General features: G+C 39.7%; 1 protein-coding gene across 1 annotated transcript in view; it reads left to right on the top strand.

Annotated features, from left to right (window-relative positions):
* kcnh5a (potassium voltage-gated channel, subfamily H (eag-related), member 5a) overlaps positions 1-15608 on the top strand; it is a 107919-nt gene that overhangs the window by 73105 nt on the left and 19206 nt on the right. Inside the window, exons 10-11 of the mRNA XM_072682728.1 lie at positions 5856-6108; positions 9651-9847. Coding sequence (XP_072538829.1) covers positions 5856-6108; positions 9651-9847 — 450 coding nt within the window. The remainder of the gene's footprint in view (positions 1-5855; positions 6109-9650; positions 9848-15608) is intronic.

The raw sequence follows: 15608 nt of genomic DNA, 5'->3' as shown, positions 1-15608 counted from the left end.
TTATGCATTAAATTGACAGAATCAGGGAAGTAATTTGCTGTTGGATTGAGATCGGATTTTCCTGATCAGTCTCAAAGCTCCATCTTCTCTATCTAAAAAGAGATGCTGTCAGTTGAAGAGAGATCTCTACTGTGCTTAAACGCTTCTCAACATCCTATGCTGTCAATGCATATGCCAATGTCCAAAACAACATGCCCGCTATATAAAGTGTCATAACTCCTTCAACTCGTTGTGTCTTGTATATTGACCTAAGACCTAAGAACATATCTTATTATTCTGAGATGATTGACTAATTACTAATACCAAAGGAGGCTAGTTAAGGGTTGTCTGTTGGTATGGAAAGATCATCTTTTAAATGTAGTTTGAAATACTTAAATCCAATTTGAAACTCAGAGGAAGTCAGCGGGGGTTCGACATTATTGCCCGCAATGCCGTGGGCATGAAAAGGCTCCAGTGAGCATAGCTCGTTTCTCTAAATGTGCTGAGAGCTGCCTTTGACACAGAGACAGAGGGAGCTCAACCCTCTTTACTGCTTGCATGTAACGCCTTTAGAAATGTTTGATTCTGGAATAATAAAGCATCATGTCGACAGTTCGAATGTCTTTGTGGTGCTGTGCCGGAGAAACATGATTTAGTGTGGAAAATAGGTTATTTTAGGATACAGCTTTGAATAAAACAGCGTCAGCACTGTGCTTTAATCAACAACAACAACAACAACAAATCTATTGCTGTGTAGTGGGTCACACAGAAACACCAAACTCCTACCCTCACTTACTGTCTCACTGTACCTAGTTTTATCTAATTTTTATTTTTTATTTTACTGTCTAAAGGGATTTACACACATAAAAAACAGGTATGTCACCAGGTTGCCTCTACTGGAATTGTATGGGTTTTGTGTCTTTCCCACATGCGGGAGTTTTGTTATGCAATAAATGCTACATTCCCTTTATTGACTTCGGATTTGCTCTGGGCATACTAAAACTAAATACAGTGACTGTATCAAACCGCAATGTGCAAAAATGTATGACATTTATGTTTTTCATGTTATAATATCAACATGGGCTCATAATTATACATACAGGGTCAAAAATATACACACTGACACTTATTTAGATGCCTTTCAGGACCACTGATTATTACATTTGTGGTACTGAAAGTTTTAAAATGGCTTTAAAATTGGCAACTTAACACTGAACTTCCTGTTAGTGATCGTGATTGAATACAGCTTTTAGCTTCTCTGAGGCCCCAAAAAAGCCCCCATTGGATTGACCAGCTCACAGTACAATGGAAAAGTCCAAGGACCCTAATTCAGATTGCAGATTGCAGTTGAAACTACTGTATCTATGTTTGCCAAGAACCTTGTCATCGTCTGGAAGACCCACAATGCGACCCTCAGCTAAAAGGAACTTGGTTTCGATTGTGAATAACAACCCAAGTACCACCAAGGCACAGGCTTGTCATAAATTAAAAGCTGCGTGACACTGTGACACTGCCGGTGTCGCTATTTAAAGTCGATAGTTTTATTGTGCTGGTTAAAACTTGGACACAGTTGAGTAACACTAAGCTTTTGGAATTACCTTCTCAAAGTCCTGACCTCAGCACTATCAGAACTATATCTGGAATGTGCTTAAAAGTCAAGTTGATGGACACTCATACTAGGCATGGATTTAATGGCAGTATTGGGTTTTTAGTTTAACTCTACCAATTATGCCAGAAGCTTGTTGATGGTTACCAGAAGTGTCTAGTCAAGGTTTGTCTTGATAACATTACCAAATATTGGACTTGCTGTCTGTAAATGTTTGACCATGTTTGTTTAAATTTGACCCTGTTTTAATTAAAAAAAAAATGTAATTATTTTTTTTTCATTTAAATTAAATGTGTATGTTGTTACTCATTTTGTCCCAGAACAAGAACAGTTCAAAGAAATCATGATTGCAAATATTACCATGATAAGTGCATGTAAATTTACCTATGTTTGGTTTGAGCCTTCCTGTTCCCATTAATCACAAAAACAAAAAAGAAATTAATATGTTCTAGTTAAATGTTACAGATAAATTGTTCAATTGATTTTCAATTGAACTATTTGACTTTGACAGAGCTGACGTTGCTAGTTGTGCTGTTTATTCATACCCATGTTTAAATAATATCCATAACTTAATTAAACAATAGACCAAATGCATTAGCAAGAAACAACCACTAATGTTGATGTCAGAAAAGATCATATTGAGTCCTATGCTGTGTTCATGACAGCTTTAAATATCCTTTTTAAAAATACCTATAATTCATGCAACTTCAGCTGTTTAAGGTCTGGGGAAAAATGCTCACAGTAAGGTAGTGCTTTGCTTTGCTTTGCTGCTGAGTGTATAACATAAGAATTTAACCTTACAATTAACTTCATAAATAATATCCATGTGTTTACAGAGATAAATAAATAAAAAAAAAAAATAAATAAAATTCAATTAAAAAGTCAAAAGTTTTAAAACTGTAGGTACCACCATGCTCAAATGACACCATTTCAACTAATCATAAGAAGAGAGGCTCTGATAAGCTCTTCAGGAACATTTTTTGTACTTAAGTATAGTAATTTATTCTAAATGTACTACTTAAGTACTGAAAGTAAAAGTATTGTGTTATGTAGTTATTAAAGAAAGCAGTCAAAGTCTGAATATTATTGTTTAGATTATTTCAAATGCTTAGACGTAAGGACTGTCACAGTTCCTTTGGCTGTAGTACAATAACAGGACTGTAGAAGACAGAGTTCTAAACAAACTCCCCCAAAAGAAAGCCTGAACAGACCTGACTCAACCTGCCACATACAAGTGTTTCATCTGTAAAAACCAGTGAGGAGAGCAGCTTAAAACCCTGAGCTTCACCCACTGTAAACTCAACTACAGCTAAAAGATCTCAGGTCATTAGACCACAAGACATTAGACAACTATTTGAAGGTGCTGGTTCTTCCATCTCGAAATAAACTAAAGCTCTAGAGTTAGTGTTCTCAGTGCAGCTGCAGACTGAAAGGAAGCTCACGGCTCGATCGCTTGTTCTGCATAATGTTGAGGCGGCTTCATTAAACCCGGTGACGGTGGCATCTAGCGCTCTGGTGGTGATATTGTGGGTTTGAATGATTCATAGCATTTTTATAATTGTAACGAGTAACGATGCAGCACATAAACAATGTAACAGTACTACAGAGTAAAAGTCTTAAACTCATCCAAAATATGCAGTGAAGTAAAAGTGGAAGTAGGAGAAAAATAATACTCCAGTAGAAAACTGGAAAAGTAGTACTTAAGAACAATAGTGAAGTAGTTCTGCATCTCTGAATTTGGTCATAAACAAAGCACAAGGCTAATCCAGCACCTGGATGAATGAAGTGCATTATAGAGGCTGCCTTTTGAGTTGTGGAAATGATCCCCGACCTTTCACATGAAAATATATATAAATCTGAAATATACATTAGACTCACCATCATCCAAGCACAAAGATGTAGACATGTACATGTCCAAGAACCAACGCAAGGAGCCAACACAAATAATTAGTTTGAATTATTGTTGTGTTTGGGATGACGAGGCTTATTTTTGGGATGACAAGGCTTATGTACAGTACACATGATGCATGTCTGGGCTGTGTGAAGGTCTCCCACTGTGATGGCTCATCAGCCATTGGGCTCTGCAGCATTTTAATTAAGTTCTGGTGAGAGCGTGAGAGAGATGAGATCTAATTCATTTTCCATTGTGCCGCCTCCCACCCCTGTCCCACAGCCTCTAATGGAACCATTAGCATGTGAATGCAACCAGCACTTCTTGCCACTTTTTTACTTGGCACTTAATAATGTAAGGTTAATGCCACAGCTTCCTCAGACAGAAGCACACACACACACACACACACAAATGCGCACCTACACAAACACATATAATCCCTTCTTGAAGTGCTTTCAAAAAGCCACCCCAGTGCAATTAAATGTTATAAATGTGATCATTTAGATTCTTTCAAAAGGAGTGAAAACATATAATTTCTTCTTTGCTTTTTGTGGAAAGTGTTTAGACTTTTTTCTCAAATTCTTAAAATCTCATATATTATCATAAACCATAGTAAAAAAAAATTGAGCTTTTTATTAATGGTTGCCTTATAGCCACAATTGTAGCTGAGTCAGACTGAAAAGGGCAGCTGTAATCTGTAATATCTGATCTATTGCTTTGCACCAATTTAGTTGATTTTAGCATATTTTTAAATGTTAAAAATGTGTACATGTAAAAATATTTCACTTATATAAAATACCTAAAATGTTATCTAAAATGAGGACACAGCTGTCCTCCATAGTTAGAACATCATGGGGTGGTTTCAAGTAGGCCTACATTTAAGTACCGTGTCAGTGTGTATGTGTGAGGGTAAAAACACTTCTTAAATCATGCCGCTACAGTATGTTAATGTGCATTAATGCATACACATTTACTTTTTTAGCAAGACCAAAAATTCCCACAATAGCCAATATGACCAAATCATCTCCTTTCAGTTCAACTTACAACTTAGGCGTACCTGACACCCCACCAGCCATGGCATCCTAACAGCAGTGGACACTTGTGTACTCCTGGTTTCTTCTTTTCTTCTTTTTTTTGAAAAATATGCCCTAGCATTTGGATCACATGTTTTTAGGATTATGATCAGCTCGCATTTATCCTGGTGTGTCCAACATTTTAACTGGTACTGAATGTTTATGTCCTTTAGCACACATTCTTATCCAAGTAGGCAAATATAGTATGCATCTCAAGTCCACAATTGTGGTTTGCGGTTTTGATAATGTAACTAAAAAAAGGAAGAAGAAAAACAATAGGAGTAACTTCTATATAAGAAACAAATAATAATATAAAAAAAGAATGTACACATATAATTCATTATAAAGTGAAGTGATACTTTGTGTTTTAAAAATGTAAAGGAAATCTGAGGGCTTACCACAGGCCAAGGAAATGGGTTAAAGGTCAAGCATCTTAAAGTGAGCTAATACTTCATAGGTCAGTCTCTGATGCAGGGGATCTATACTATAGGCTACTGCAGATGCATGGCTGATGTGTGCTAAATTCAATACCGGCTAGTTGTATTTGATTTTGTGTGCTGATCGAAGTGTAGTAAATTAGAATCATTGTGTTTCAGCATTTGAACAGGGAGCCTTGATCAGACTCTGGGTTAGCACTATTCACATATGTAATGATGAATAAAAGTTAATTTGCTCTAAAGCGCATTTGTCTCTTCTCGGCCTGCTATTTCAGTCAGCTAATAACGTTATCAGTAGGATTACTGAGGATATTTTACGCCTCTGTTGTTTTTATAATAACTTTCTATTTTGCAAGAGGAGGGGAAGAGAGTGTACGCTAGTCCTTCAGCTCACAGTTAATTTAATTATAACTCTAGACAGCACCAAAATGAAATATTCATGCGTGCTGGGAAACTGACATTTGCAAATACCAAGAGCAGCTGAGCAAGATCTTATTTTGTTTGTTTTGTTTCCTTCAGCGGGGCAAAAATAATGAACTGTGCTAAAAGAAGCTAAATTCACTGCCTGCCAATGCAGTGCCTGTGCTTTCCATATTTTCTTGTCACCATGACACACTCTCCACCACATTGCTCTGCACTTTTTTGACTTGCATATTTTATGGGCTGGACACTTGCTGAATTGTCTTTTTTTAGACTGCCCTCAGATTGTATCGAGTCAGCTACAGCCTACGTGATTAGAGCAGCGCTGACCACTATACGATGCTTATACGTACTGTCATCCACCCACGTTCACATACGCCGACCGACACACACCACACGCAGCATGTCACTGTTGTGCAGTGATGCCCCTTTCCCCTCTCTTTGCCCAGGTGCTGTCCATCTGTCCCAAAGACATGCGGGCGGACATCTGCGTCCACCTAAACCGGCAAGTGTTTAACGAGCACCCAGCCTTCAGGCTGGCCAGCGACGGCTGCCTGCGCTCTCTGGCAGTGGAGTTCCAGACCACGCATTGCGCCCCTGGAGACCTCATCTTCCACGCTGGAGAGAGCGTCGACACACTCTGCTTCGTGGTCTCTGGGTCGCTAGAGGTCATTCAGGACGATGAGGTCATTGCCATTCTAGGTGGGACATTTTATACAACACACAACACAGAGACAGCGGGTTGCTTTTCAATCACAGAAAAAGAGTTCAGACATGAAAACCATATTCTTGTTCACTGATCCCTGTGCAACAGAGATGCTAGGATAAGACTGTGCCAAAACACATTGGACATTGGACTCAGTTAATCTTATTGTAAATACGTGGCATTTTTTTCATTTATCTGCCTTGAAAATCTATTTACGTGAACTCCAAACAATTTGGGAACATTTCTGTTAAAGAACGACATTAGCATCTGCATAACGCAGTAATGGAGTGATACCACATACTGTGCTGAGGTAAAAGTGCTGTCCGGTTACTAAACATGTCTAGCCCACCATTCAAGATTCAAGAGTTCATTGCCATGTGCACAACAGTAACAAGCAGTTACACTGTACAATTAAAATTCTTACTTTGCAGTTCTCCATTTACCAACATCATCTTATTAATATCAATATATTAATATATAGATATATATATTAATATACAGTAGAAAAAGAAACAGAATAAGTTTAATAAAAAAACAGAGCTAAGTAAAAGAAAAACACTATGTAAAGAAAGTTTGAGTACAGTACAGTATGGATGCATATGCAAGCTGTTCGAGTAGAGTTGCATGTGCATGTGTTAACAGTATTTGTACAACAGTAGCAGCGATATATGTAGTGGTCTTATGTTTAAGGGTGCATGTCACAACTATGCAGGGAAGTAGCCTATGCAATATCATTGTCTAAACCATCAATTTGTCTGTGCCAATCCAATTTGAGCACATTTTTAGACATTGAGACACTTGTATTTACATGCATGTATTTACAGAGGTGATATTGGTGACAGTCTAGTGTTTGTTAGTAAAGTAAGCCTAGCAGCTCTTGTTGTAAACTAAAGAAGCTAATTTCAGATATCGAACATGTTTTGGCTAATGGACTGCATCTAGGGGTCAGTGACAAATCCTGTTCATGTGATTTGTTCCTAAATGGTTCCTTTAAACAGTTTTTTTTTTGGTACAGGAAACCACACTAACGTTATAAGAAAACAATAATATTACCCCTTTAAATGAAATGATGGCTGAATCCTCAGTGACTGTAGGACATTTATTACAATAAATGAAAAATTTAACCAAGTGTAGACCAAGCACCACAGACCCCTGTGCTTAGCTCAGCATTCTAGTTAATTCAGTTTTAACAGCAGAAGAAAGGCTTATTAGGAGGCTTGTTATATTTCCTTGAGTCCTAACAAGATGGAGAGTTTGTCTTGATACAAAAATTATATTCAAAGAAGCTCACCTTAAGCTCACCTTACTCACCTGGTGCCACTGTGTGCTAAAAGACTTAAACAAATCCCTTTGGGAGCTGTGGCTTTTTTATTTTGCAACGTAAGACAGAGCGTGATTGAGGAAAAAGGACTGTCTTACAGAAGACCATCAAACAGATGTATAACGGTAATGAGCAACGGACTTCAGACTACAACTTTTTTGATGCAAGGCCCAGTCTGTCTTGTGTCATCTTCCAAGCAGAGCGAAAACCCATACTCAGCCCTTCCTGAATTATGTATGGGGTTTGTTTCCCTGCTCTCCCTGCGTAATTATTCTGCTTTAATGGAACTGCACAGATGCTTCTGCCATCGCAGTTCTTATTTCTCCTGGATGTGATGGGATATTTCAGAGCCTCTGGTGCAGCCAGGATTGTACACCTGATTCTGTTGGCAGAGGAATATGAAGGAGTGAACCAACATGCAGACTTCTTCAAAGCTGTGATGTGTAAAGTGTTAAATGTCACCAGGGAGCCACGGTGTAAGCGCTTTTATTGATTTTCTTTCTTTTGTCTTTGCTCAGGCAAAACATCTAATTTGGCATAATTGTTTTCGTTATTTGTCATTTGCCACCTACTGCAGCATTGTTAAGGCCACTGGAAGTGGCAGCTCAGAGCCGAGGAGAAGTCTTCAAACCTGTGGCAAATTCACACACATATTTCATATGTAAAGAGATGTTTCATGCACCCTCTGTCAAAATCAACATTACTGTGTAATCTCTTGCGTTGTTGAATAATGCTGATGGGCTCGTGCCATAAAAGTGCGACGCGCCCTGCTTTGACGCCCTCGTTTTCATCCAATGACATCACATTAGATCTGATTAGATGCTGCAGAAAGGAACTTAAAGTCTCATTGCTCTAATGGGGTATCAGATCAGATGCTCTCTTGCCTTAATGATTATGAAATGAAATAAGACGGGAGCGCTGTGCGTTAATTATCCCCGAGGCGTTTACTTGAACCCACCACTCTGAACCTGCTGGGCTCCTAATGATGCCCCTCATCAAAAGCCAGCAGTGTATGGTGGAGGAAACCAGATTAAGGACACAGCCCAAACAAAGTCAGTTTTGGATGTAGCCTTTTTGCAGAATGCATCATCTGGGCGGGAAAAATGAAATAAGCAATGAGACAATTATCTGCTCTGTTACATTCCTCCGAGCCCAGAAAAAAAGGAAGAGCATCCTACCTGCAAGTAAATCTGCCTGCATCTTGACTGTTGTCTTTTAAGGGTTAACTACACTTGGAATTAGGCTCTTGTGTGATGATTTAGACATGTAGTTTGTGTAGGTGGTGATAAAGGATTCCATGACATTGTCTACTGTGAAAAACAGACTATTAGCTAACTAAACACTGAAGTACAGTGGCATTCAAAAGTTTGGCCACCTCTGGTCAAAAGTTCTGTTTTTGTAAATAGTTCATAGAGTAAAAGATAACCTGGTTTCCAAAAGATCTAAAGTTAATGAAGAAACCCTTCTTTAGTACCATTTCCCCCCATCTTTTACAATTTCTAAATAACAAAAAAGGAAAAGCGCCATAAGAGTAAAGTAAACCTGAGCACACTGCATAATCAGTGCTTAGTAACACCCCCTTTGGTAAGTATCACAGCTTGTAAGCACTTTTTGTAGCAGCTTCAGTTCTTTTTTAGGGGATTTCTGCTCATTCTTCCTTGCAAGTTCTTTGAGATTATAAGGTCATCTTGCATGCACTGCTTTTTTTATGTCCATCCACAGATTTTCAATGATGTTTAGGTTGGAGGCTTGGAGGGCCATGGCAATACCTTCAGCCTGTGCCTCCTTATATAGCCCAGTGCAAATTTTAAGGTGTGTTTAGGGTCATTATCCTGCTTACCTTTGCTGCTGGCTGCAACACACGCCCGAAGCATGATCAATACACCCTCATGCTTAACTGTTGTACAGGTGTTCTTTTCATGCAATTCTGCAGCCTTTTTTCTTCATACCTTTGCTTATTGCGCCAAAAAGTTCTATTTCAATTTTGTCCATCCTCTAGACACTATATGTCTTGGTTGATGAACTATACTAGTCAGCTGTGTAGTTTTTTGATTTTGTCTTAAACATGCGTTGTTACATACATACATACCCACTTTCCAAACTGTTTATATGACTCAGATTAGGAGGCTCTAGGGGGAGGTCATTTATTATTAAGTATAGGGTTACAGTCTGTCTTTTGTATTCAGTCCTTGTTCATCTTTTACTTATTTTTTCCAGGTAAGGGAGATGTGTTTGGCGATGTGTTCTGGAAGGAGACCACACTTGCTCATGCATGTGCCAACGTGAGGGCGCTGACGTACTGCGATCTTCATGTGATCAGGAGAGAGGCCCTGCTCAAGGTACTGGAGTTCTACACGGCCTTCGCTAACTCCTTTTCCCGCAACCTCATCCTCACCTGCAACCTCCGCAAGCGGGTAAGTAGCACAATCTCTCCCTGTCTTACATGATAAATTGTTACTGGTTATGTACAAAAAAAGAAACACTCACACAGTTTCATTGTGTTCTCTTGGGGCCCAGTTTATTGGCATTTTGCATATTTGCTTTTAGCCCATTTTGTTGTGACACTGGTTGTTTTTTGCCAACCATACTTCACTCACAGATTTTTTTCACACCGTAGCTTCTAGCAGTCTTATTTTATTATTGGTTAAGTGGAGGAGTGGAGACTCCAGCCTAGTTTTGGCCTTGGAACCTGGCCTCACACTGGTTAAGCACATGAATGATTCATTTGGACTGACACCCTGCGGAGAACACTGGGCCTCGCTACTCAGGGAAACCTCCAATGTCCACAATACAATTATGAAAACGTGTTGATTTCAGTCCTTTCTTTAACAGGCACTTTTAAAGACGTGATTACTGCTGATAACTGACAAATAAACAGGTGCAATGTACTGTTAAGGGAATAAAATTTTATATGATCATCCATATTCTTATTAAATGAAAGCGCTGACAGCAACTAAAAGGCTTTATAGCCTATGCACTTACTTATCTGTTGATTTTTTTTTTCTGATTTTAGATGTAGATCAAAATGAAAGGGGGGTTTACATGGGTGACCTCTAGTTCATTCATTTACCAAGCTCCAGGTTTAGTAAGAATGCTGCAAAGCATGCCTATGATATCAGGAGTCACTGAGGTGCTATTTTCTTTTTTTGCCGTTCTGATGAGGAGAATGCCTTCCTCATGATATCATAGGCGCTTTAATTTTGTGCTTTATTAGTACCACATTTGTCATGAAAATTACTCAATAATATATTTGATAAGGGATATTTATAGCTTCATTTCCATGTGTGTTTAAAGGAATAGCACTCCAGTATTTGTGAACCAAATTTCCATTGCTGTATCTATATCATACTATCATTTGCTACCACAGACAGTAGTTTTGATTTATGCCTGTACTCAGTACAATAACTGAAACTCTCTCTTATAATAGAACTCAGTATGTGGGTGTGAATCAACCTCACAGCACAGATGCAGCAAATATAGAAACAAAGTTAAAAATGACTGTGTGTGTGTGTTTGTGGCTGCTGCAGTTTAGATCATGTTGTGGTGCATTGGTTGTTGTTCCCTATATATACAGTGGCAAGAAAAAGTACATGAACCCTTTGGAATTTAGTCAAGCGTATTGACAAATATAATGTGCCTAAAGTAATAACACAACAAAATATGATCTTGCAGGTCTTTATTAAACACACTCCTTCAACATTTAAAGTGGTAGTAGAAAAAGTAAGTAAACCCTTGATATTAATAGCTGCTTGACCCCCCCTTGGCAGCAATAACTTCAACCAGGCGCCTCCTCGTACAGGAGGAATTTTTGCCCATCCTTCCTGGCAGAACTGCTTTAGCTCTGTCATGTTCTCTGGATGCCTCATGTGTACGGCTCTCTTCAAGTCAAGCCATAACATTTCTATAGGGTTGAGATCTGGGCTCAGACCTGGCCACTCCAAAAGGAGGATTTTGTTTTTCATAAGCCGTTCTGTCGTGGATTTGCTTCAGTGTTTTGGGTCATTGTCCTGTTGCATCACTTAACTTCTAAGTTTCAGCTGATGTACAGACACTCTCACATTTTTTAATACACTTGGGAATTGTCAATCCATGACATTTCCACCTTCATGCTTCACAGTTGATATGGGTTCTTGGTGATGACATTTTAGGATTGTTGGAGGTCGCTTACTCCTTTTGTGGTCTGCTGTTGGGCTAAACTTGGTAAGAGGGCTTGACCTGGCCGTGTTGGCCTGGCCAGGTTGCACTTGTGAAATATTTTGCCGACAGTGGAACGGCTGAATTCTAACATTTCTAAATACTGTTCTAAAAGACAAAGGTTTTCATGGGGTATCCTTTATACATGCCTGTATTCCACTTACAAATAAGACTTTCAGAAATCTTTATGAAAGGTAACCTGAATATTTTGCAGTTGGCTATTGATTATGTATTAAACACCTTACAAAGCTTTCATTTATAGTTAGAGCAAATAATAAGCTTACATTAATCGATGCTATTAAACCAGATCTTGTTGGTCACTTATGTTACTCTTATTTCTCCATGAGTCAGTATTAGGCCTGCTAGCTTTATCACATTTAAAAAAAGTTACTGTCATCGCTGAGCCTCAATTAACAGTGCCAGGGGGACTAGGTATGGCCTTACTTGCCAGGGTTGCCAGTGTGGAGTTGTGTCAAAGTAGTGCAGGTGTATTGTGTTGAATATTTGTTGCTGCAGTGTATAGAGTCCATGTGGAACTGGTTGCACTGAGCATGCATTGTGATAGTTCTGTGAAGTGAACTTGGAGGAAGTGGCTCTTGGATGCCGGACCTCACTGTTGAGGCTTGAGTTAGAATATGGATGCCAGGAATGGGCTGGGCCCAATTTTCTTATTCTTTATCATTTTACATTGCCTGCAGTTGCATAAGTTGCTACAGTTGTATTTTAGGCTTTTAGTAATATTGCTTACCTTGACCTTTTCAGCATGCTATTTGCCATTTTCCCCATGATTGTCAGAGGTATCTATATAATATGTGTCAGCCCCTCTGTATCGCATCCTCCCCTGGGGCAATTCCGAACCGCTGCCCTCAGGATCACATGAGGACTTTTGTTGTGTTTCCGTTGATGTTTGATTCAGTGATTCAGTTCAGTGTTGTAATTCCTGTTCATTCATTTGATTCAAGCTCATCATGTCATGTTCAGTTAATGTGTTGCACCTGAGGCTGGGGGTACTTAAGGAGCTCGGCTACAGAGCTCCTGGCCGAGAATTGGATTGTAGGTTCTGAGCCTTGAGGTGGCCTGAGAGGTTCGTGACTCTGATCACGGTTTGTTTAGGCTAGTTTGGTTCACAGTTCAGGTCCTCTAGTGGACCTTGCTTCTATCGTCGGGTTTGCCGAGGTGCTTTCGCTCGCTCTCTGGATATATCCGTGACTCTCGCTGCAGCTAGGCGACCCTCTTATACTTCGCGTCTTTGGGTTTGGTCAGCCTAGCCGTTTATGGTTCAGCGGCTGCTTCCCCAGCTCTCTCCCCCCAGTTTGTGTAGTCTCTGTGTGGCTTATGCGTGTCCTTAGTTTTCCCCTTAGTCTCCCCAGGCACTGCTTGGAAGGTTGTTTTGTATTTTCCCCGTTTTCCCTACCCTGCTCACCCAGCTCAGCTCCCAGAGCCCCCCCAGTCTCAGGTGTGCTTTTGTGTTCGCCTGTTTGGTTGTCAAGTTTACGTTGCTTTCCTGCTTAAGCCCATTGCTTGCTTTCATTTAATCTTTGTATTGTACCCCTTTTTGTTATTAGAAGTGCTTGCATTGCATCCATCTCTGCGAGTGTTCATCCCTCGGTGTCTGGCCTAACCAGCTTTGATAATATGGCTTCTTTATAGGGGTACAAGATAAAGAAAAGTAATCAGCAAGATCTGATAATAATGGCTTATCTTCTTATATCTTTTTACATCTTATATGTGTCTGCATGTGTGTTTATATTGAGTAGACATAATAAATATACCTATAAGTTTATTTTGGGAAATTTAGAATATAATTATTTTCTGATTGGTATGCATTCAAGTGATAAATCTTATTCACACTGATGATTTGGCACAATGCTTAGTGCTAAATTCTCCTCATTTACATAGCCCCACCCCACCACTGCAAGCACCACCTCTAAATGTTTCCCGTGCCTATAGCACCTTTGTACAAAATAGTTTGGCTCCTCCGTGGGTCTTGATAGGGGAGCTTTTAGGGCTGAATGTTGGTTTCCTCTGTGCCGGAGTGACACAAGCAGCTTGCCTCCCTCTGTGCTCTAGCAGCTGGACGGCTGCGCTGATGAGCTGAAGAAATGCCCCCTGCAGTGCACACCCTGAATAAAGCATGAGTCACACCAGCAGGAAGGTTCTCAACTGCCGACACCAACACACAAACATGCTCTTCTGCTTACATTCTGGCCACACACTATTAAGCAAACAAAGCAGCTAACTAAAATTCCAGAACACATGGATGGACGGATGAAGTATGGAGACTTTGCACACCGGTCCCAGTGTGGACAAAATAACAAGATAATAAAACGTGTTCTAGCAGGTGTCTTGCGTTCTTCCCTCTGCATGACTTTGACCTCATGCGGGCACACATAATACCCATCAGTCCTTTTAGTCACTGAAAGCCCCTCTTGCTCTCTACCTTACCGGAGCAGCTTTTATCTTCGAGCTGTCACTCAAAACCTCTCACTATGCTCTATCTGCCCTGGTCAATGACTGCCCGCTCTCTCTGCACCGCTCCTCATGGTATCCTCACTGTGAGAAAAAGACTCAGTGAAAGCCTGGTGAAATGCTTCTGAAAGGAAAGGTTAGCTCTAAAAGAGCACCAGAACCTTAGCCTTTGGCCATTAGCGCACCAGAGGGCTGAACTTTAGCCGAAGCTTGAGTGACTCAAGGAGCTAATCTCTTGACCAGGATCTTTCTATTCTTTGGCCATCATTTGAACCGTTCTCACATGTTTTCTTGCTGGTAACATGCACAAGCTTGTGTTTCTGACTTCCTTGTACCTGATCTTAATTTATTAATTTATCACATTTACATAATTTATAGTAGGGCCGGACTGAAATACTGGTTTGACTCGATAATATCAGCTGCTGCTGATGAAATATATCACTGCTAATGTGCCAATAATAACCTTTTTAATAACTTTTTTTAGTCATGGCATCACTGGGATTTGAACTCATGATGCCTCAAAGATAAGATGAATCTTTAGACAGCTGTGCCACTGGGAAAAATTGAGGTAGCTAATTAACATCTTAAACTCCTTGAAACCAACTGTGGTTCCTGGCTTTTTCCCTCACTTTGGAGCAACTCGGCCAGTTTTCATTGCCTGTACTGTAGATACCGATTAGTAATTCTTAGGGCGTAATAAAGATCATGGAGCCAGGTTTTAACAGAAACAAAAAAACTTTATTTTACTTTATTTTAGACTGTGAGTTCCTGCTGTTTATCTGATTTATCTGAAACAGGACAATTGAGAACTGATATTCATATGTGTCATTAAAACACTGTTTCATTAAACATTTGAAATAAATTTAAAGCAGGTAGTGTGACCCTGAGCTTCCTGGGTTCAAGCCAAGCACTGTTTTTTGTTTGTAAGACCTTTGCAGTGTATTTTCCTGTGTCTGGTTTCCTTCGAGTACCCTGGTTTCCTCCCACTTCCCAAAAACACACATAGTAGGTAAATTGACTAGGATAATTCACTATATGTGTGAGTGAACGGTGTGTGGTATCCTGCAAAGGACTGATGCCCTGTCCAGGGGTATTCCTAATAGATTCTGGACCCATTGCGACCCGGACCAGGAAGATGGATGGTCTTTGCCTGCTAAATTTAATATTGGCCACAAAATCAATTGCAGCGCACTATTATTGGTCAGTGTAGGAGAATAGGATTAAGATGTACATCTAAGATCTTTGACTGTTTTTTCTTTTAAATGGAGAATCTCCATTTAGAATGCTGTGTACTCCAGGTCTAGGCTTAATGGAAAGCGGCATTTGAATTTGCAAGCCCCCTCTACACCACACAATAATGTAAAGGGTAAAGCACACACTGTAATGAAAGCGATGTGTTAATATGTGCTGTGTGAGTCTGTAGAGTGCAGTAACGTTGCTGAAGTTTTACAGCTGGATTTAGAATAGTCATCTAACTAGGAGGTTATCCCAAAACAGGTCCTGTGGTCAGAA

Source organism: Salminus brasiliensis, chromosome 1 (assembly GCF_030463535.1).
Source record: "Salminus brasiliensis chromosome 1, fSalBra1.hap2, whole genome shotgun sequence".
In the NCBI taxonomy this organism is placed as follows: domain Eukaryota; kingdom Metazoa; phylum Chordata; class Actinopteri; order Characiformes; family Bryconidae; genus Salminus; species Salminus brasiliensis.
Note: the sequence above shows the minus strand (reverse complement) of the source record. Positions and strands in the feature narration are given on the sequence as shown.